Source organism: Abramis brama (genome assembly GCF_963993115.1).
Source record: "Abramis brama genome assembly, chromosome: 5".
NCBI classification, from domain to species: Eukaryota; Metazoa; Chordata; class Actinopteri; order Cypriniformes; family Leuciscidae; genus Abramis; species Abramis brama.
The window spans coordinates 15,167,040-15,187,967 of record NC_139967.1 but is presented as its reverse complement, the minus strand read 5'-3'; the positions used below and the strand labels follow the sequence as shown (position 1 = coordinate 15,187,967).

Below are 20,928 nucleotides of genomic sequence, written 5' to 3'. Positions count from 1 at the left end.
CATCATGCTGAACCTGTGAGTATGACAGAGTTTAAAGCACTGATTTATTGTCAAGTGATTATTAATGAGTTTAATTAATGGTTTCAGGTTGAAGGCCCATCCACAGTTGAGGAGTATGCTCAAGGAGGCCTGAGGTATAGGCACAGATTTGCACATTATATATTTAAAAGCCTGTGAGGTGCTAATAGTGTGTATTTCCCCAATTATTATTATTATTGGCTTCTAGAGCCCTCTCAGTCTGGGACCACATGTGACCAAGTGAGTATTAAGAAATTACAAAAAAGTGCCAAGAGCACTCAATCAAATAACTTAAATTTATGTTCCTACAGAACCCAGAGAACATAAAGGGAGTTTACAAGCGCTATCTCCTGAAACAAATGGAAGTCATAGATACTGTCATACAATATAAAAAACTCAAGATAAAAAAGTTGGAGCTGGAAATCCAACAGCTAGAGAAAAATGCAAGTAGAACTGCCATATGACACATGACCTTTTTGTTTTTTGACAACATTTAATTGTATGTTTTCACCCCCAACAGGAAGCTTCAACCTGAATAAAAAAAACTAATTGTGACTTGTGTGTCTGGTAAATTAAGGGGAAAGTTTAGGAGAAAGTAAAAACCTAACATGGTTTGGACCATATTAACCAAAATAATTATTGGCATAACGGTCTCTTATAACCCTGCCTGTTTCAATATTGTCCTCAAAATCTGCCTCAATGCCCCAGACAGTCTTCCTCTACAACCATCCTTGGTTGCCTCGCTCCTCAGACAGGCAATGTTATGTAGCACAACACATGCCACTACAATTTCACATGCCCTTTGTGGAGTCACTCTGAGGTAATTCAGGCACTGGAACCTTGACTTGATGAGCCCAAATGCCATCTCTATACAACCTCTTGTGCGTGCATGGGCAGTAGTGTAGTTGTGCTGTGCCTCAGTCTGGGGCTCCTGATAGGGAGTCAAGAGATAAGGCAGGCATGCATATCCCTTGTCTCCCAGCAAAACACCTGAGAATTCACCTGAATAGAGTATTTTTTTATTTTTTTATTTCACTGAAATTGGTGAAGGTATTTTAAAGTTGTAGTTTTTGCCGTATGTTAAGTGACTAGCATACCTTGTGCCAGTTGGTTGGAAAGAGAAGAGTCCTGAAAGATTCTAGAATCATGCACTGAGCCAGGTCATTTTGCCTCTACATTTGTGATGAGGCAATCTGCATCACTCATCTAAATAATCAAAAATGTAGGTCACTGGAATTGTTACTGCATTTGTAATGAACAGAACACTGGTGCCCAGCTTATTGTACAGAATAATCGGTTCTACAGGAGCCTACTGCAATGTCATCTCAGTGGGACTGTACCTGTACATTGATGCTGTAGTGATTTCCTATTAACGAAGTCTGCTTCACGCGGACCAGACGGGCGCTTTATGCGACGTTTATCAAGCGACGAGAATACTTTTTGTGCGCAAAAACAAACAAAAATAACGACTTTATTCCACTATTCATTTCCTTCTCTCTGGGCTTCTAGTTGGTTCACGTAGTGTTTTTGCGCAGCGCGTCTGTGTTGCACGTCACCACGTAGGCTCACTATTGGCCGACGCTGGTCATGTGTGTGATGCGTGATGACGTGTAACACAGACGCGCAGCGCAAAAACACTACGAGGCCCAGAGAGAAGGAAACGAATAGTGGAATAAAGTCGTTATTTTTGTTTGTTTTTGCGCACAAAAAGTATTCTCGTCGCTTGATAAACTTAAGATTGAGCCACTGTAGTCACTTGGACTATATTAACGATCTCTTTAATAACTTTTCTGGGCCAGCAAGTTTCAATCACATAGAAACCTATGGAGGAGTGATCAGCTCTCAGATTTCATCAAAAATATCTTAATTTGTGTTCCGAAGATGAACAAAGGTCTTACGCGGTTGGAACAACATGAGGGTGAGTAATTACTGACAGAATTTTCATTTTTGGGTGAACTAACCCTTTAACAGTCAATAATATTTCCATTTTCTATATTATTCTATATTACTTATACCAGCCTGTTTAATGGTACAAATCGCTCTGTGGCCAGGGAAGGTGATGAACACCTGTACATTGAGTTTTTTTTTTTTTTTTTTTTAAAGACAGGTACACAATTCGTACAGAGCGGCAAACCGATGCTTTGCTGATATTCTCTGCATCTCCAACTGTGTACAAAAATGTTCCGCTGGCAAAAAAGCGAAGTGCAATGCACACAGTCTGCGGGACTGTGAGCGCTTTATTGAGATGTGTGGGCTCAGTAATCTACAAATATATGCTGGTAGTTGTCAGAAAAAGCCAACGGGTCTGCCCTGTCCCTGAAAGTACGTTCTCTTTGAAATGCCCTGCGTATGATTATCGCTCCGTCATCCACCACATCATCAATGAAAGGACACACCATGATTATGCGTCCGACACATGGGTTGAGCTCCCTATTTATAGACATTTAATTGATTAATTACAAAAATCACACCAACTAAACAAATGTAACTTCTTTACATTTGTTACTATTTTTGTATGTTAGAATTTATTAGGCTACATATTAAAGTGCATTTCCTTTCATTTTTGGACTGATAGTGGTTACATGAAATAAAATGGCAGCATGCCAGAGAGTCAGAGGTATCATCACATTCCCAGCGGGTCAGTGTTAACGGTATCTGGTTAAGCATCAACTCAGGCTTAGCCTGACAGTTAGCCTGCCCCGGTTAGTTTCCCAGCATAAGTTGCCAGAGTAACTGAGTTTGAACTATTTTAAGTTTGCTTTATGAAACAGAATCCACCGACAATAAGTCTAACCAAAATAAGTCTGTCTTGTATTCTAATCTTGTTTTATGGAACAACCCTCAGGTTGATATTTTCACAACGTTTCTAAAACTTTTATTTTGTTTATAGTTTTCATTTTAGGTGTGGTTTCTTTTAAACGTTTTTTTAAAACATTGTAGCCTACTGCAACATTACCTAATTACAACCTAAATACAATGTTAACGTTTACAAAAAGTTGTAAAAACATTTTGTGTTTGCTGGGTGGATTTCACCAAGTAGGCTATGTTCCGGAATCAACATCTTTTTTTGATCCTGGAACAACATTCCAATCAACCTATCAGATTTGAGGAAAAACTTTACAATTTATGACAAGTTTAGGCTTACAAACAAGGTTAGGTGCTTCTACATCAGTGTTATTCACCTATCATTTCCCTTTGATTTTAGGGATAACTTATGGATAGATTTAGGGGTAAGGATATGGTTATAGGCCTATAAGAAAATAAATGTATATATATATATAAAGACATTTAAAAAAAAAAAAACAGTGAAACAATCAATTGAAAGAAGACATATTCAAGTCACATTCATAGCGACTTTTGATTGCAAACTTTGGTATACCGGTCATTTGAGCATATGTGAGACATTATTGAGATCTCTATTGCTTGGAGAAACAGCTGAGATTTCTGTAGGCTGTGGATTTGCTTATTAGCCTCTTCTGACTGCATTTTTAAAAACGAGACCATAACTGCTTCTTAAACAAGGACGCCATAAATCCATTTGTTTCATGTCTAAAAGTTTTCACTGGAAGAGCAGGAAAGGGGGAGTGCTGCATGAGAGGACAGAGAGAGAAAGAGGGAACTGGGCTGGGTGAAAAAAAAAAAAACTACACGGGCTGTGGGACTCAAGGCGACTATAAAACCGCTTTCTTGCCCATTGTGTTGATGTAGTCAAGAAATATACCGTAACGTAGCCTACCTACAGAGAGACGGAGATGGAGGAGTGAGGCGGGACCGGTTTGTGTGGCTGCTAAGAAACGTTTGTCTTGCGGTTTGCGTCCAAACTTTGCGAGGATATTTATTTGTGGCGGGGTCTGCCGATGACAATCCTCTGAAACTTTAACTCTCGTGTTTGAGACGCAGCAGATAAACAAGCCTTTTTATTATTTTAATGCTCGTAAAATAAACGGCAGTTCAGAAATTAGTCTTGCGAGTCTTATACCTGTTCTCTAGTCACATTTGCGAGATCAGTGGGTCAATATTAGAATAGTTTTTTTTTTTTTTTTTTTTTTGCTGAGTGGGTTCTCCGTATAGTTGACGCGGCTGAAATGGGAGCGCGTGTCGGGCGCTCGGTGTCTCCGGTTCACCGGAGCTCTTTCCTCTTGTGGACGCTGCTGCTGATACTGTGGCTGACATGCGTCCAGGGGACGTGGGGACCCGGAGTTTACAAATACCAGACCGGGACAGCACTCCACAAAGATCTGTCGAAAAGGTACGGTTTTTATGACATAGGCTAACAGAAGTAACATGCAGTTGTCAGTTCAAGTTTTAAATTGTTTCGAGTCATGTTTACCATCTTTTCCCCACAGGAACTACACATTTTCTAATGTTTACAGTCAATTCAAATCCTAAAGGATTTTAGTGGGGGAAAAGTTTTTTTTCATACAGAGTTTGAGTTAAAATATCCAAACAAGAGGTAAAAGTGTCTGTAAATAATGAGCTGAGACCAGTAAATTCATATTACTTAAATGTTTGTTGAGTCAATAACATTTATTACCAGTTTGAAAATCCAGTTTAAGCTTGTCAGCTGTGCTTTGGAACATTACTGGGTTTTAGCTGGTCAAAGTCATTAGCTGATCCAAGTTAGCACACCAGCATAAACCAGCCTTAGATGGTCAAGCTAGTTTCTGAAGTTACCATATTTCAAAAAACTGTTTAGAATTTCCAACAGAAAAATACAGCAGAGTTTAATGATCATTTGTAAATTACTACATTTACTGTATTTTTTTATAGAAAAAATAAGATTGATACATTGTGAGGATAATCTATTTATCAGTTGTATACACAGATTGTGCATCTACAATATTATGCTGATTTCTCTGCTATCAACTAAATAGCCCTGTTGTGAGTCTGGCAGTCTGTTTCCTCTTTCCTGACATGAGGAAACACCCATCTCTCCTGTCAGCACGTCTGTGACTGTCTATGGGTTATTCCAGTTAAAACATGTAGAAAATAGATTGGTATCACTGTCCAGACTCATTCTCAACTTCAACTCGCCCAGAGAACTTTTGAATGATTCCACGTTTTTAAAGTCTTACAGGTTTGTATTTCTAAGCAAATGCTAAATCAGACATAATCAGCAGTTCTTTTTTTTAATCAGTATATCTTTTTCATTGCTTTTTTGAGACATAACAAGGCAAGAAATTAGACAAAACATTCAACATGTAAGCCCTCCACTTCTATCCAGACTGCATCACCTTGACTGACCTGTGACAACAGCTTATGGCCTTGATCTGACCCTCATATCTTCATGCAAATATTTACTCTGTTTGGGTAAATGGCTTCGAGTTGTTGTGGGTGGGATGTGTCTCTGAAGTACGCAGGTGTGGAGGAGTCTTTGCTCTCTGTGCTGAAGGTTTGATCTCTCACCCCTCCTCCCGTCAGTCACAGACTGATGAAACAGACAGTGTTTACTAAACACATGCAGCTGCATCGTCTGCATGCTGCGAGAGGGAAGTTTATTGCACTGCTGTATGATGATGATGCAGAGAGGAGGGGTCACAGACATCTTTGAGATGCCTTGGATAAGCAGCACTGTTTTCTGAGAGGTGTAATACAACTTTAGATATATCACATCATATGTAAATAAATAAATAATATAAAAGAAATCAATAAGCAATATCAGATAAATATAAAACATATCTTAAGCTGTCATAAAATACATTTCAAATTTGCACAATTTCAGTGTGACTAAATGCTTTAGTCTGACTGAAATTGAGAAGTCTAACTAACAGACCTACAAAATGTGGTTGTAGCTGGGCTTCATCCAGCATAAATACAAGTTAATCAGAATGTAATTGTCCTTGGAATTGTGCTCTTGCTCTGAAAGATGCACAAAATATATTTAATCCTTCACATATTCGATTACACATTGTGTCATGCATACCTTTACTGTAGTTCAGCTATGCACAATCCTACTGTACATAGATTAAAACTGCACATTGAAACGTACTGTATAGATACCAGCCCATGATGATGAATACAGAACTTAGATTCCCACGCTAGAGCACAGAGGAACAGTTTGTTCTACTTTCCAAAGGATCAAGAGAGGCTGAACACAACAGGCATATGAACTCTTGCCATAAATCATAATTAACCCCGATCCACATCCTAACCTTTACCCTAAACCATTTTGCATATGGCAAAGACAATGCCTGAAATATAAATGTCCTGAGAAAGAAAAAAAACCTCAAGAATATCTGTCTAATTAGGGGCCGGTGAAGGCGAACACAGTTGGGGGTTAAGTCAGCAGCTATTTCCTGCTCTGCTCGGCTTCACTGCCCTGGAGAGCAGCACTCAGGGTGGGAGTGTGAGATTTGGGGCCCCAGAGGGACCTTTAGCTGCTGACCCATCAACACCAACAAGCATACCTCCACCCTCATTCTGTCTCCACGAAAGCAGTGACACTTTGATGCTTAAGTATTGCTCCATGGGTTATACACATTAGATATTTTTGTTTACTTTATTTGTTTTTCTCTTCTGCATTGTAAGTCATAAGTTCCGCATTGCAAATTGTACAAAGGAAGAGGGCATTTTTATTTGAGATAATATGTTGAGTACAAGAGACTTAACTTGATTCAAGTCCCTGATATACGATATACAAAGTTTTTTCGTTCTTTGATTAAGTAAAAATAACTTTGCAGCAATATGCTTTTAACAAACGTCCCGATGCCGCCACACTGCTGAGAGTTTAGATTAATAATATGTGCTGCGCTCTTTCCTCTCAATAACAAACACACAATAGAAATGACAGTGGTGAGAAAACAGCAGTTAAGAAAGCATCTGATCATAGCAATGTGGATATGTTTGCACTAGCTCTGCAATTCTCCGGCATCACGTAGACAGATGAGGTCATTCAAATTACACTGTTATAGTTTGATTCTAAAGTATATTTGAGTCTACAGACTGTATATAGATCTGGCTATGTGAGACTTAATAGTTTGAATTATTCCATTTTCTTTGCATGACACATTGACATTAATGTACAGAATAGCTCTTTCGGCATTGTTCTGGACATTGTATAAGCATTCATATAATGTGTCATTGAATGGAAGAAAGGCTCTCTGGAGTGCGCGCGTAAACTTCACATCCTTTTGATTTTCCCGGCAAAAATGTCCCGAATCCTTCACATAAAAATCAGTCTACTTTCGTTACTAGCTGTTTACACATTGGCGATAAAAAAGCTATTAATACATGAAAATTCTTACATATAGCCCCTTTAAGAAGAATTTTATTCTTAAGAATGTTTTGTGAATCTGGCCACTGTTTTAGAAATAAAAATCTTCTAAACTGAAAACAAATGCTGCAACACCCTCATTTGATATCAGATATAAATAAAGATTGTCACATGGGGTGAAGAGCATGACACTCAGATCAATCAATCAAGGAATCGGTTTCACTGTGAGGATAGAGATAGCCTAATTAGGGAAGAATGCACTGATCATCTTTATGATCTATGGGTGTTTCTGTGTGCAGTCTCACTCATCCATATCATTCGCTTCAGGGCTGTTTTCCCTCAAGACTGGTCCTTAAATCCGACTTTGGAGAAGGACTGTCTCCCGCCTTGGCCTTTGACCTGTCCTTCGAACCAGTCTTGAGCAAATCTCAGGGACAGAAGAGGGTACTTGTTCATTTTTGCTTTGCTTTGTCGTTCTTTCTCTTTTTTTCTCTTTTAGTACTTTTTGATGCTTTCTTTCAGCAGGCCATTAATCTTCTTTGTCCCTCACTGTTTTGCCTATATCGTTGGACGTCATGAACGCGGCCTAATTGGGTTATCTTACCCCCCTAGTGCATCCCAGGAGGGCTTCATTACTGACCCGATGATGAAATGCTCTCTTTCCAACCCTCCTGTCCAGCTGCCACAGCTCTCTATTGTCTTCTTGTTCAAACTTAATTTATTTGCCTCCAGAGTCAATAATCTCTGTAGTCTGTGCTACATTGCGGGAGTCAACATTTGAGTCTCAGCATTGTCTCACGCGTTGTGTGTTGAAAGCTAGCATTCATGCTTTAAATGAAGCTTGCTGTTTTTCATCTTGTCTAAAATAAGGCAGTTTCATGATCATTCCTCTAGTTCGAATGCATGTGTGCGTTGTGCTGCTTTTATTTTATGGCTTTGTCTTGTTTGCCGCTCGCTGCACGCTGAGTTGCACTCAGTCCAGCTCTGTGTGATTCTTGCCATCCCTTTCTGATTTGAGTTGTCTCCCCCTTACAGTCTGTGCTATGATCTGTGCACAATGCAGAGTTATTTATTAGGTTTCTGGTCCCATGTGTGTATGCAAGGAAGAGAAGTCAGTCTTTCGATCTGTTGGCCAAGTGCATGTTAATGCCAATGAAATGTAGCATTGCTGGGCTGTTGAAAGCATTCACACCTTTTAACTTGAGTTTCATTACCTACCGCATATCTGAGAGAGAATTAAGCTATAGGCAGTTTGTTGCAATGAAGCTTTCAGTGCAGTGTGTCTTAATCTTAAATAGCACTAAATTAATGTGCATTTATTTATTTCAAAGTGCACTAAATTTATTTATTAAAAATTCTACATTGCACTAAATTGATGTGTTAAATTGGTAGCCCTGTTATTTTATTAAACAAATGCATTCATACACATCCTTTCACTGGAAGATATAGTCCCCGACATGTAAACGATTGGAAAACAATATTCTATGGGTTATATTCTATTCTACATTTTTTTTTAATATTTTTAAGGCACAACTGTAAGTAGTAAGAATTAGAGTGTGGGTTGATAACAGGGTTGCATAATGACCCCTCATAAACGCTTTCTGAAGGAAAGATGTTAGATTACTGGAATAATGGTCTATAAGTACTGCTCCTCCTCTTTTAACCCTCTGTCTCTCCCTGCCCCGAGGTTTAAATCTGGATCAAAGCAGAGTTTAGTTGGCTTTGCCTCCATCTTTCTGTTCAGAAAGCGGGCAAGGGGTCATTTCCCATTGAAAGGCTTTTGTGCTGTCTGTTCCCTATAAATCCTCTCATTAGTTCATATGGAGCTGGACTGTGTCCAGAATCATCTAGTTTTCATGAACATCCAGAGAATGCCATGCACTGTGTGCTGTTTTAAAATGGAGAGGGCATTTTGCGTGGATTTTTACATAGTTTTGTGTTTTAGATTCGAGGGGCTAATTGAAGTTACTGTTGGGGAACGTACCAAATGAAATCAGGATCAGATGAGAGGGGAGGGGGGTGAACAATTCAAACAAATCGCCCTGTTCACTAAGCTGGCTGTGTGGGAACTGTTCTGATGGCTGTGCCGCTCTAGATCTTTATCTGCATGCCCATTGCCTGGACGCCTACTCCTACTATTTGGAAGTTCGGCTAATTTCTGTGTCTATTCAACCTATGTAGTATTTCCAGGCTAAAATGATCCTAAATGGACAGAATCAGTTGAGTGGAGTTCAGAGCAACTGAAATCATGGTGAAATATGGGAGCAATTATATGTGATAGTTTTTGCTCAGATGAATTAACATGATTCGGTGTGTTGACAGAGGTGATGTTAAGGTGATGTGACTGTCCAAATACAGTTCATCCCAAAATGAAACCGCAAAATTAAATTTCTGGCATTATTTACTTATGCTCGTCATTCCAAACACATATGACTTTAATTCTTTTTTTAAAACAAATGAAGTTGCTTTTATTGGATGGCATAATTATGCTTTAAAACTTAAACTTAAAATTGTATTTTATTTTATTTTGTTGCGTTATTTCGTTCAACCAATCATTGCTCTCTGAGTGTATGTGTATGTTTAGGTTGATTTGACAACACAGGATGTTGTTGCAGGATGCATGGCCTGCTTAGGTAAATTATGTATAGTAAAAAAAATGTGTGCAGTTGTATTTATGGTACAGTATAGTTTGAATGTGCATTCATGTGTTTCCTAGAGAAGGGCAAGGGTATGATTTGTGGTTCTAAATTCAATAACAAGCAGATCACAGAAATAGCCCCATGGTCTTCAGCTGTGACCAGACTGGCTTCTGTGTTTGCGTGTGTTTGTTGGCTGGGCCGCAACAGTTGGGCAGGTAGTGACCGGATAAGCCTGTGGTCACCCCAGTTCTGTTCCAGACTCTGTGTCCCGCGGCCCTTGTCTCAAGCAGGGCATGGAAACCCCCTAAAATTCATATAGGCTATGGAAATATCTGGCATATTTGAGGGCTGGTTCTGTGGGCCACAGCAGGTTCTGGGAAAGGGCTGGGAAAACGGCACATGCAAGAGATGTTAATGTGTGAGCATGCCATGAGGATGGTTTCATGTTAGACCACATGTTGCTTCTGGTTACAACTTCATATATATATGTATGTATGTATGTATATATATGCATTTTCATCTTTGAAAATGTACATAGGTTCATCTTTGACCTGTCTAATCAGGTGTTACCCATTACTAGTATTAAATTACATCATTAAATTAATTCCTTTGCAATTGCACTGTCATGCCTTGTAATTTTTGTTTGTCTTGCCACAAATGTTGTTCTTAAAAACAGATTATTATTTTATTTTTTTAATATGTAGTTTTGTACAAACCTGCAATACATGCACATCATTATACAGCAATATTTAAGTGTGCTTGAAAACACCCTGAAATCTACAAACAGACAATCTACACTATACAGGCAGATTGGTGCTGATTATTGAGCGTGTATGGCCCTCTGGCCTGTTTACTTGATGTGTGATCATAGCTGTGCATAAGCTGAGCCATTGATAATAACCACTGAAGTATAGTAGATATAATGACCTCCATATGTTACACGTGCATTAACTCTCTTTGAATTCTGCTCCACATCTCTTTGACTTATGTTTGCTCAACTTGAGGCATAATGGTTCATACAAAGGTCTATTTGAGGTGAACTTATCAATGGCTCTTTGTTTCAAGCCATTCCGTGTAAAAATCATGAGGGAGCTCAGGGGGAAAGAGATCTGATTGGTGTTTCTCTTCAAACCCACGTTCATTCCTTTCTTTTGTGACTTCTGGCATGTGCCGAGATCCTGGGCTTGGGCCGTGCAGCTTTGTTTTGGTTCTCTGTGTTACTTTCCCCCTCTCCTCTGTCCTGACTCTAGTCTGCTCCTCATCAGGGCTGGATTTGCCACTGGCTTCCCAATTAGAAGGTTCCACTTTATGTAGGGCACATTAGTGATTACCGTAGCAAACTTTCCAGATGACTTTTGTCTTCCAGGCTTGTTTTCTCTCGTTTGCATTTTCCGCTCAATAATGAGACTGAAATATGACTGAAATCATACCTTGAGTGGCTTTCTGCATTACATTGCTGTTACGTAGATGCCCTATAGCATGTTTTAGGGCAGGAACATATTACTCTAAATAAGCCTTTCAAAACACAGTCAAATCTTTCCGATAGACTGTCCACTTTTCTAAGACCTTTGAAGACATTGTTTGGGTTAATGTTACTTATTTCATTTTAATACTGGATTAAAATATATGGGCACCTGATTCAGGGATTTGTCCAGCAGTTGCTTTTCAAGCTGTGTGAAGTGTTCCTCGGCTTTTCAAGCTGTGTGAAGTGAAGCCCTGATAAAAAGCAGGACAAAAGAGCCACTCTTTCTCCCAGGGACTGTGCCTCTGCTCCGGTTTTGGCTCAGGTTTCTTAAAGCTGTCTTAAATCTAGATGAGGAGCCCACACGCTCACACATGCGGGGCAGTGACCCCCTCCGTGACTTGACCTGCTTGTAGTGCTGCGGAAAGAATAAAAATGGGCGGATGTGATTTGCTAGAGAAAGGCCGCAAAGTAAACAGCACTGACAATGCTCTCCTGCCAGGCGTACGGGTCATTTAACCTGTGTAAACACCATAAAGAGTTTTCAACAGAGATGGTTAGACTGTTGAAGTACGGGTGTCCAACGAAACATTGATCACTTTTACAGTATGTGTGAGTTGGATTAGATCATTTCATGGCCAGCTGTGTGCGTGTGTTATTATTCTTATGTCATCAGAACCATCCAATTCATGATGGGGGTCAATTAGATTGCTCTGATTATCATATTTCTCTCTCTTTTAGAAACTGGTGTCCTCAGACGGTGACAAAGACTGTGACTTGTCAGGTACAGAATGGCACCACGCTTCAGAGAGTCTATCAGACCTGCAGGTGGCCTCAGGGTTGCAATGGGGGAAGGTGAGTTTAGCATCAGCACACATTCACTTAGGGTTTTATATCATTTTGGGAACCTCTCATTGGTCACTTTCACATTTGCAGCCTGTGCAGTAAATGTGTTCATGTGTTAGTAGGACAGTAACACTGTTCCAAAAACACTGCATGTGTAAAATTATAATTCCATTTTGCAGTCCTTGACAGGACCTTGTAAAAACTAGTAACTGTTGCATGATGTTTATGATATAACTGTTCAAAAGTGTGGGGTCAATACAACTTTTAAAATGTTTTTGAAAGAAGTCTCATATGCTCACACAGGCCACATTTATTTAATTAATAATACAGTAAAACAGTAATGCTGTACAATATTATTACAATTTAAAATAACAGTTTTCTATTTTAATGTTTTTAATAATATCATTTTTCATAAACATCATCTGGTAAACATACTTTCAAACAGACTTACATTTTATGTGTGTGTGTTGCAGCTATCGCACTGTGGTCCGGCCATCCTATAAAGTTGTGTACCGCACCATCACCTCTCTGGAGTGGAAATGTTGTCCTGGATACAGCGGATCTCAGTGTGAGGAAGGTAAGACTGACCAGAGATGATGGTTGTAGCCTGATACAGAACTACACGCGGTTGTGAAGAAGGAATCTCTATGCTGTACTCTATGCTTAGTCAGTGTTGGGGAATCTACTTTAAGTTTCCCAAATTTCAAGCTCAACTTATAATTTACAAGTCAAACTACAAGCTACTCTTTTGAAAATGTATAGTTTGCTACATTAAAGGGTTAGTACACCCAAAAATGTCCTTCTATGGGATCGAAATATAGAAAGTTAGAAAAGACAATGTTTAATATAGTCCAAGTGACTACAGTGGCTCAACCATAAGTTTATCAAGCGACGAGAATACTTTTTGTGCAAAAAAAAAAAAAGAAAAAAAAAAAGATTGTCTTTTCTAACTTTCTGGGCCAGCAAGTTTCGATCCCATAGAAGCCTATGGAGGAGTGATCCAGCTCTCAGATTTTATCAAAAATATCTTAATTTGTGTTCCGAAGATGAACGAAAGTCTGATGGGGTTGGAACAACATGAAGGTGAGTAATTACTGACAGAATTTTCATTTTTGGGTGAACTAACCCTTTAACTATCTGGTTATAAAACACATTTTTGCAATTAGAAGAGTTTTTATCGGGTAGAAAACACATGTGGCCTTGACACTTGACAAAAAACATCAATACTGTAAACGTTTTACTTAGCCTTACACACCCTACCATATGTGTAATCTTCCATTTTAATGTGCAACATTATGTGAGTGAAGCGATTGGCATTGCCGATGTTGTCACAGTCATGAGATAAATGAAGATCTGCATGTTGCCGAGGGAATAATCGGAATACAATCAGAATTTTATTTTTAATGTTATTGTTTTTATTGTTGCAGCATATTTATTATGATTCAATTTGTACAGTCTTTACTTATAATTCATACACTCACCTAAAGGATTATTAGGAACACCTGTTCAATTTCTAATTAATGCAATTATCTAATCAACCAATCACATGGCAGTTGCTTCAATGCATTTAGGGGTGTGGTCCTGGTCAAGACAATCTCCTGAACTCCAAACTGAATGTCAGAATGGGAAAGAAAGGTGATATAAGCAATTTTGAGTGTGGCATGGTTGTTGGTGCCAGACAGGCCAGTCTGAGTATTTCACAATCTGCTCAGTTACTGGGATTTTCACGCACAACCATTTCTAGGGTTTACAAAGAATGGTGTGAAAAGGGAAAAACATCCAGTATGCGGCAGTCCTGTGGGCGAAAATGCCTTGTTGATGCTAGAGGTCAGAGGAGAATGGGCCGACTGGTTCAAGCTGATAGAAGAGCAACTTTGACTGAAATAACCACTCGTTACAACCTAGGTATGCAGCAAAGCATTTGTGAAGCCACAACACGCACAACCTTGAGGCGGATGGGCTACAACAGCAGAAGACCCCACCAGGTACCACTCATCTCCACTACAAATAGGAAAAAGAGGCTACAATTTGCACGAGCTCACCAAAATTGGACAGTTGAAGACTGGAAATATGTTGCCTGGTCTGATGAGTCTCGATTTCTTTTGAGACACTCAGATGGTTGAGTTAGAATTTGGTGTAAACAGAATGAGAACATGGATCCATCATGCCTTGTTACCACTGTGCAGGCTGGTGGTGGTGGTGTAATGGTGTGGGGGATGTTTTCTTGGCACACTTTAGGCATCTTAGTGCCAATTGGGCATCCTTTAAATGCCACGGCCTACCTGAGCATTGTTTCTGACCATGTCCATCCCTTTATGACCACCATGTACCCATCCTCTGATGGCTACTTCCAGCAGGATAATGCACCATGTCACAAAGCTTGAATCATTTCAATTTGGTTTCTTGAACATGACAGTGAGTTCACTGTACTAAAATGGCCCCCACAGTCACCAGATCTCAACCCAATAGAGCATCTTTGGGATGTGGTGGAACGGGAGCTTCGTGCCCTGGATGTGCTTCCCACAAATCTCCATCAACTGCAAGATGCTATCCTATCAATATGGGCCAACATTTCTAAAGAATGCTTTCAGCAACCTTGTTGAATCAATGCCACGTAGAATTAAGGCAGTTCTGAAGGCGAAAGGGGGTCAAACACAGTATTAGTATGGTGTTCCTAATAATCCTTTAGGTGAGTGTATTCTATTCTTGCATTTCTTAAATAAAAAAAGGAGGTCAGACTCTGAAGTAGTGCTCCCCTTTAAATCATGAAAAGGTACCTGAATAACATGACACTATTTTTCATCATACCTGATTAGTGATTAAACTATGGTTGATGTGTTTAGATGAAGTATCTGTGATGAACTGTACATCGATAAATCACAACAATCCCATGCTATGGGAACTGCCATTCATACAGGCTACAGCGGAAGTTATTTTTTCATAGTGTGATAAAGGCCTATACTAAATAAAACACGTATGCAGTTAAAACCAAGTTAATAAAAACACTCCAATATAAAGGCAGCATTTAACGGAATCTGACTAAATATTTTATATCTATTATATTTTTTAACATATTGCATAGGGACTGCATTTTTTTTAAACAAACTAGCTTCAGAGAGAATATATTTCCTCATTTAGTTTCCACAACACAGTGTGACAAAAAGCATCCATGTGGCGTTTCATCATGCTACTCTTTGGAAAATGTTGCTGGAAAAAGCTACACTATTTTGGAAACTGCTAAACTGCTGTCGCACTGCTGAGGAAAAATAAAATAAAATAGTTGTGTCTCTACTTTATTCCCCAGCACTGTTCATGGTGCAGAACTAGATATGATCTAGGAATGAGAAATGATCCACAAGTGTTTGGGGTCTGTGAGGTAGCCATGTTTGTTATTCAATGTTTACAGAGGCTCACACAAGGAGACCACCCCACAACTAATGTCCTGCCCTGACTACAGCTTACATCTCACTTTGACTTTGACTTCTTCTCGATCGCTCCACTGTCTCTGTTTATAAATCATGTCCCAATGTCAGGAGAGCAACTAGTGGAGAAGACAAAAGAAGAGAAACAGGATGGATGGCTATTGTGAGACTGCGAAAGTATGCATGTGTGCGAGTGAGTGTCTGATTAATGTGAGCGTGTCTCAGCTGTGTTTGGATGCTGTTTCTGGCAGCTTTGCTCTGTGACTGAGTGTGTGTGTGTGTGTGTGTTTGGCTGTATTCTCTGAGTGTCAGCCAGAGCCTCATTGTGAGTCGTGCTGGGAGTAACCGAGAGGACCAGCCAGCAGCCATGAGAGTCTCCTATCCTCTCCGAACTGCACCAGGTCTTGTGTGATTTGGCCAAAGGTGGGCTCTCTAAGGTGTTGTTTGAACCAGCTGTACCCACTGACCCACTAATAGTTTATAAATTGTCGTTGGAGTCTTAAGGTCCGCTAAATGATTCAATGTGGTTGGCATTCCCAAGGTGGCAAGTCTTTATTTGACTGAACTTTAATTTACTTTTATAGACAGTTTCAGCTTTAATGTGTCTTGTAAATTGCTTTGAGAGCTCTTAATGCCGTACAGTATGTGTCTGTCATGTGGTTGTTTTTGTGTGTGTGTGTGTGTGTACGCTAAAATTTCAAGTAGTAGCTGAACGCTAACTGTACTTACTACTTCCTGTCTGTAATGCAAAGTGTATTTTCTTTAGCCCGCAGCCAATGGCTAAAGAAATTTAAATGGATAAAATGACATTTTTGGCAACATTTACTCACCCTCATGTTGTTCAAAATACATATTCATAGCTTTTTCTTTGGAAAACAAAATTAGATGTTTTACACAACATTTGCAGTTAGACTTCATTCAGTGATTTTATTTGATTTCATTCATCCAATTCATAATTGATGCATATTTTGATACATTTATTCAGATTCATTTAGATACATTTTTAGTTATGTCTAGTTTGCTTATAAAAAAAAACAACGTTTCAGCTATTGCTGTAAATTATACAAACATGATTTGTTATTAATTATTGTTTATGTAGTTTAATAAAATAAATCAGTGAATAGTTATAATAAATGTTATTAATTTTATCTTATATATATTAATATACTATATATTTTATCTAATATATAATTTATGCTATTCATCTAATTAATTCATATTCATGTCCATCAAACTGATTTAAGCTCTAACTTCTGAGTTTTTTTAAATGATTAAATAAAGGAATAATTCACCCAAAAATTACCTTTATTCTTTAGACTGTTGTTCATCTTCGAAACACAAATTAATATATTTTTATTTAAACCTGAGAGATTTCTGCTTAATAAAAAACATGAATGAATCTAAATTGAAAAATTTCAGTCACTGTTCTCTGAAACTCTTACTCCTGTAACTCTCAAACAAAAGTCCTGGTGGATTTTGGGTAAAAAATGCAACACTGCCATTTAGTAGGTATGCCTTTATCTCATGGACACAATAACTCTGGTAACTTAGTTGAGTTGGTTAAAGAACCGAAATGAGCCAAAAGGTTGCTTTAAAAGTTCCTTATTTTGGGAATGAGTTTAGTTTTATCTAAAGATGAAACCATACAGACAAACACACTCACACCGCCAACCAAAATGCAAATCTTTCATAAAATGACATCCCCCAAAGGCTGCAGACATCCATGAAATGAGAGATAAAGTGGGTGAATTAAGTTAAATCTGTTACTTATAAGAGAGGGATGATGAAATGGAGAGAGGATACCATCTTAAGTGGGACGCTCTGAGGCCTGTGAAAATGTCTTATAATGTCTTATCAGTACCATGTGAGACAAACTCTGATCACAGACAGCCCTGAGTAGAACTGACAGCTCCGTTCTGTCTCTCTCTCTTTCTGACACCACAGTGGGCTTCAGCACCCTCAAGATATCATTTGTGTCACTGGTGCAGTACGCCATAGACCGAAACTAAAAAGCATGTTATGTGTGCATGAACATTTATTAGCGTCTGTTATATCAGAGACCGTGAAGAATGAGCTTTATCCTCTCATATATAGTGAGACATACCATCCAGACAGCCCCCACCTCATTTTGTATTATAACACTGGCTGTCTCTGTTTGTGTCTACACTGGCTCCAGATCATTGTTATGCACAGGGTATGGGTTGTAGTTTGAAATGTAAAGTGTAATAGCATCTCAGCGCAGTGATTCTGTGTTGTTGAGCGATCAGTTGTGCTCTGATGTGGTGTACGTGGAATGAGGGTAGAGAGAAGTGCTGCTTCGCTCAAACAATTTCTCATACACATTATCCTCACTTTAAAGCAGGACTACTTCCTCACTACTTCATCAACAGCAACAAAAACTACACTAGATCTGCCGATATAGTATCATATTTCTTTGGTACATAAAACATCAACGTTATAGCATTCATTTTTGTTTATCATAAGAAACATTTCGAGCTAAATACATATGACAAAATATATATTAATATGCATTTTTCCCTTCCAGGCCTGCTTTAAAGATCCTTAAAGATCTGTATGTATTTATATTAATTGTTGAATAGGGACGCCAAAGATTTTGTTTGCTTTTGTAATCATGTTCATGCTTGTAATGTCTTTTTCTTTTCTCCGTAGTTCTCCCTTTCTCACCGGCGTCGTCTGAACTAGTGAAAACATTACATCACCGATAAGACACAAAAACATATTTGAAGTAAATGTCAAGCTTTTTATCTGAAGTACATTGCATAAAGATCAGCGTCCCACCCTCATTCACACACTCACACACACAAACTGCACACTGACTTTTGAACATCTGTTAGCCAGGATCACTTCAAATGTCCTCAGGTCAGTGTTCGACAGGTTTTACTCTATTTGTAAGAACATGTTGAAAACTTTGGACATATATACTCTACCATTCTTACCATTTCACACCAGTGTTTTTGGAAAAAAAGTCTTGAATGTTAACCAAGGCTGCATTTATTTGATCAAAGAGACAGTAAAAACAGTATAATATTGTGAAATATTATTACAATTTCAATAGCTGTTTTCTATTTTTATATAAGCTGAATTTTAAGCAGCCATTATTCCTTATGGTCTTCACATTATCCTTTGAAAAGTCATTCTAATATGCTGATTTGCTGCTCAAGAAACATTTCTAATTATTATCAGTGTTGATGATAGTTGTGCTGCTTAATATTTTTGTGATGCATTATTTTAAAGATTCTTTGATGAATAGAAAGTTCAACACAACAATGTTCTTTTTAAAATAGAACTGTAACCTAATAAATGTTTTTACTGTCACTTTTGATCAGTTCGGTGAATTGTTGTTGAATAAAAATATTAATTTTATTCAAAACAAATCTTACTAACCCCAAACATTTGATGTATGTATATATGCAAACACACACATGGGCACTGAAAATCTAGATGTGTAGCTGTCTAGTAAACACTTGAGGCCCGATGTGTTGTATGAGCTGTTATGATAGTTTTGCGCTCAGTTTTTACATACATTACTGTAAGTGCTCACAGATGGAAATGCTCAAAGGATGCAATGCAAAAGAATTCATGCAAAGAGTTTTATAAACCATAAACAACTTTCAACTGTTCTGTAATTTCTGGTTTAGTTTTGTACTGTTCTGGTTTACTCCTGAAAAATTTTCAGTTTCTCATCTTAGTCTTTTGGATAAAAGTGTCTGCTAAATGAATAATTCTAAAAGCAAACCCTTAATGGATATCTCTTGTTACTCTGTTGAGAATTCATTAGAATTGCAAGCGACAAAAATACCCCCACGCCAATACTGCACAATAGATTTGAGGATTTAAAAACCCAAAGATTAAAGGCACTGAACAAATTAGAGCATGTATTATCCGGGAAAAATTAAATACTGTCTATCAAGGCTGTATGTCAAAATATTGTTCTGTCATATCTGCTTTCAGCTCAGTTTATTATTTCAACAGAGCTCCACAGATCATGTTGTTGATAAGCGTAATGACCTAACACTTGTTAAATCATTATTTTCCCCCTCTGTGTCTCAGTGTTTTAAGAAGAATTCTCCACAGTCCTTTTTTGTTTATTTAAATAAATGATGAGGATTCATTCTGAGAGGTTTATATTCATATACATTAACTCTTCACCCTTCTCAAGTGCGTAAGACAATCTGACTGACAGTCGGCGAGTGATTGAGAGGAAGTGAACAGCTTGTGTGTTTGTTGTGTGGGAGGACGTGTTGAATTAGCACGCTTGTCTTAGAAGTGCGAAGGGCCCCGAATCAAACCCTGGCCCTCGGTCAAAGTGAGGCTGTGCGCTTTTGATGCACTAATTACCCGCTCGGCTCGCAGGCATGCGACGGATGCTTTAAAGCCACAGAAATGTAATCTGTGTTTTCACAGCTCAGCTCAGCTTATCGGGGGGTTCCACGCTAAGCTCTTACACTTCAAACATCAGTTACACACACTCAGTATGGAGGCAGTCAGCTGGGAGCGTTTTTTAGCTCGTTTTTTTTAAAGAGCACTTTATATTCTGGAATGATTTAAGTTGTCCTTAATGACTTGGGAAAGGGCCAAACCTTCAGGAAGAGCCTCATGCCTGTCTTTGTGTTAGCCAGTCGGTTTTGTGTCGCTCAGTGTGTTTATGCACCTCAAGTGAGGCACTGCCTGTGTGTGAGCGTGTGTGGGAGATATGAGGTGTCAAGGAGCGCATTGTGCAGCTGTTGTGTATTTGTACTTTGTGAGCATCAACATTCTCAACGATCATCCTGAACACACATTGAACAAATTTTCTGAAAACACAATTTAGATGAACATTCTGAACTCACCATGAACTGACATTTTGAATACACACTTTGATCAAACAATCTTAATGCGTTTGAACAAGCATTCTAAACTAGGTTAGAATGAACACTCACTCTTTGAATTAACATTCTGAACACACTATGAACTAGCGCTGCTCGATCATGGCAAAAATCTTAATCATGTTTAGTTTGGTCAATATTGAAATCACGATTATTTAACATGATTATTTGGTGGGTGATATGATCAAAGTCTTATTTCATGATATGAGTAATTTTAGATATCAGTGAAATTTTACAACTATCAGCAAAAACGAATACTACGTTAACTAATGTAGCTAAGATAAATGTCCTCAAAACAATTACAGACATTCAGCAATACAATAAGAACAAAGAAACAAATTATAATGTATAATAACTGCATAGTCTTCACTTCTACATTAAATATAGACAAACCCTTATTAAAACTACAAAAGTTATTCGTTCAAGAGCAATGAGTGATTTT

The 20,928-nt window shown here is 38.4% G+C and overlaps 1 protein-coding gene across 3 annotated transcripts in view; it reads left to right on the top strand.

Annotated features, from left to right (window-relative positions):
- The first annotated feature begins 3,590 nt into the window (after positions 1 to 3,590).
- Positions 3,591 to 20,928, top strand: part of emid1 (EMI domain containing 1) — a 73,333-nt gene continuing 55,995 nt past the window's right edge. For 2 of the 3 annotated variants that reach the window (XR_014606298.1, XM_084114980.1), the window contains exons 1-3: positions 3,598 to 4,267; positions 12,074 to 12,187; positions 12,652 to 12,755. Coding sequence is in view for 2 of the 3 variants with exons in the window: in XM_084114980.1 (XP_083971106.1) it covers positions 4,104 to 4,267; positions 12,074 to 12,187; positions 12,652 to 12,755 (382 nt within the window). In the remaining variant the exon portion in view is untranslated. Of the gene's footprint in view, positions 4,268 to 12,073; positions 12,188 to 12,651; positions 12,756 to 20,928 lie in introns of all 3 variants that reach the window. The other variant, XM_084114979.1, reaches the window with a different exon arrangement.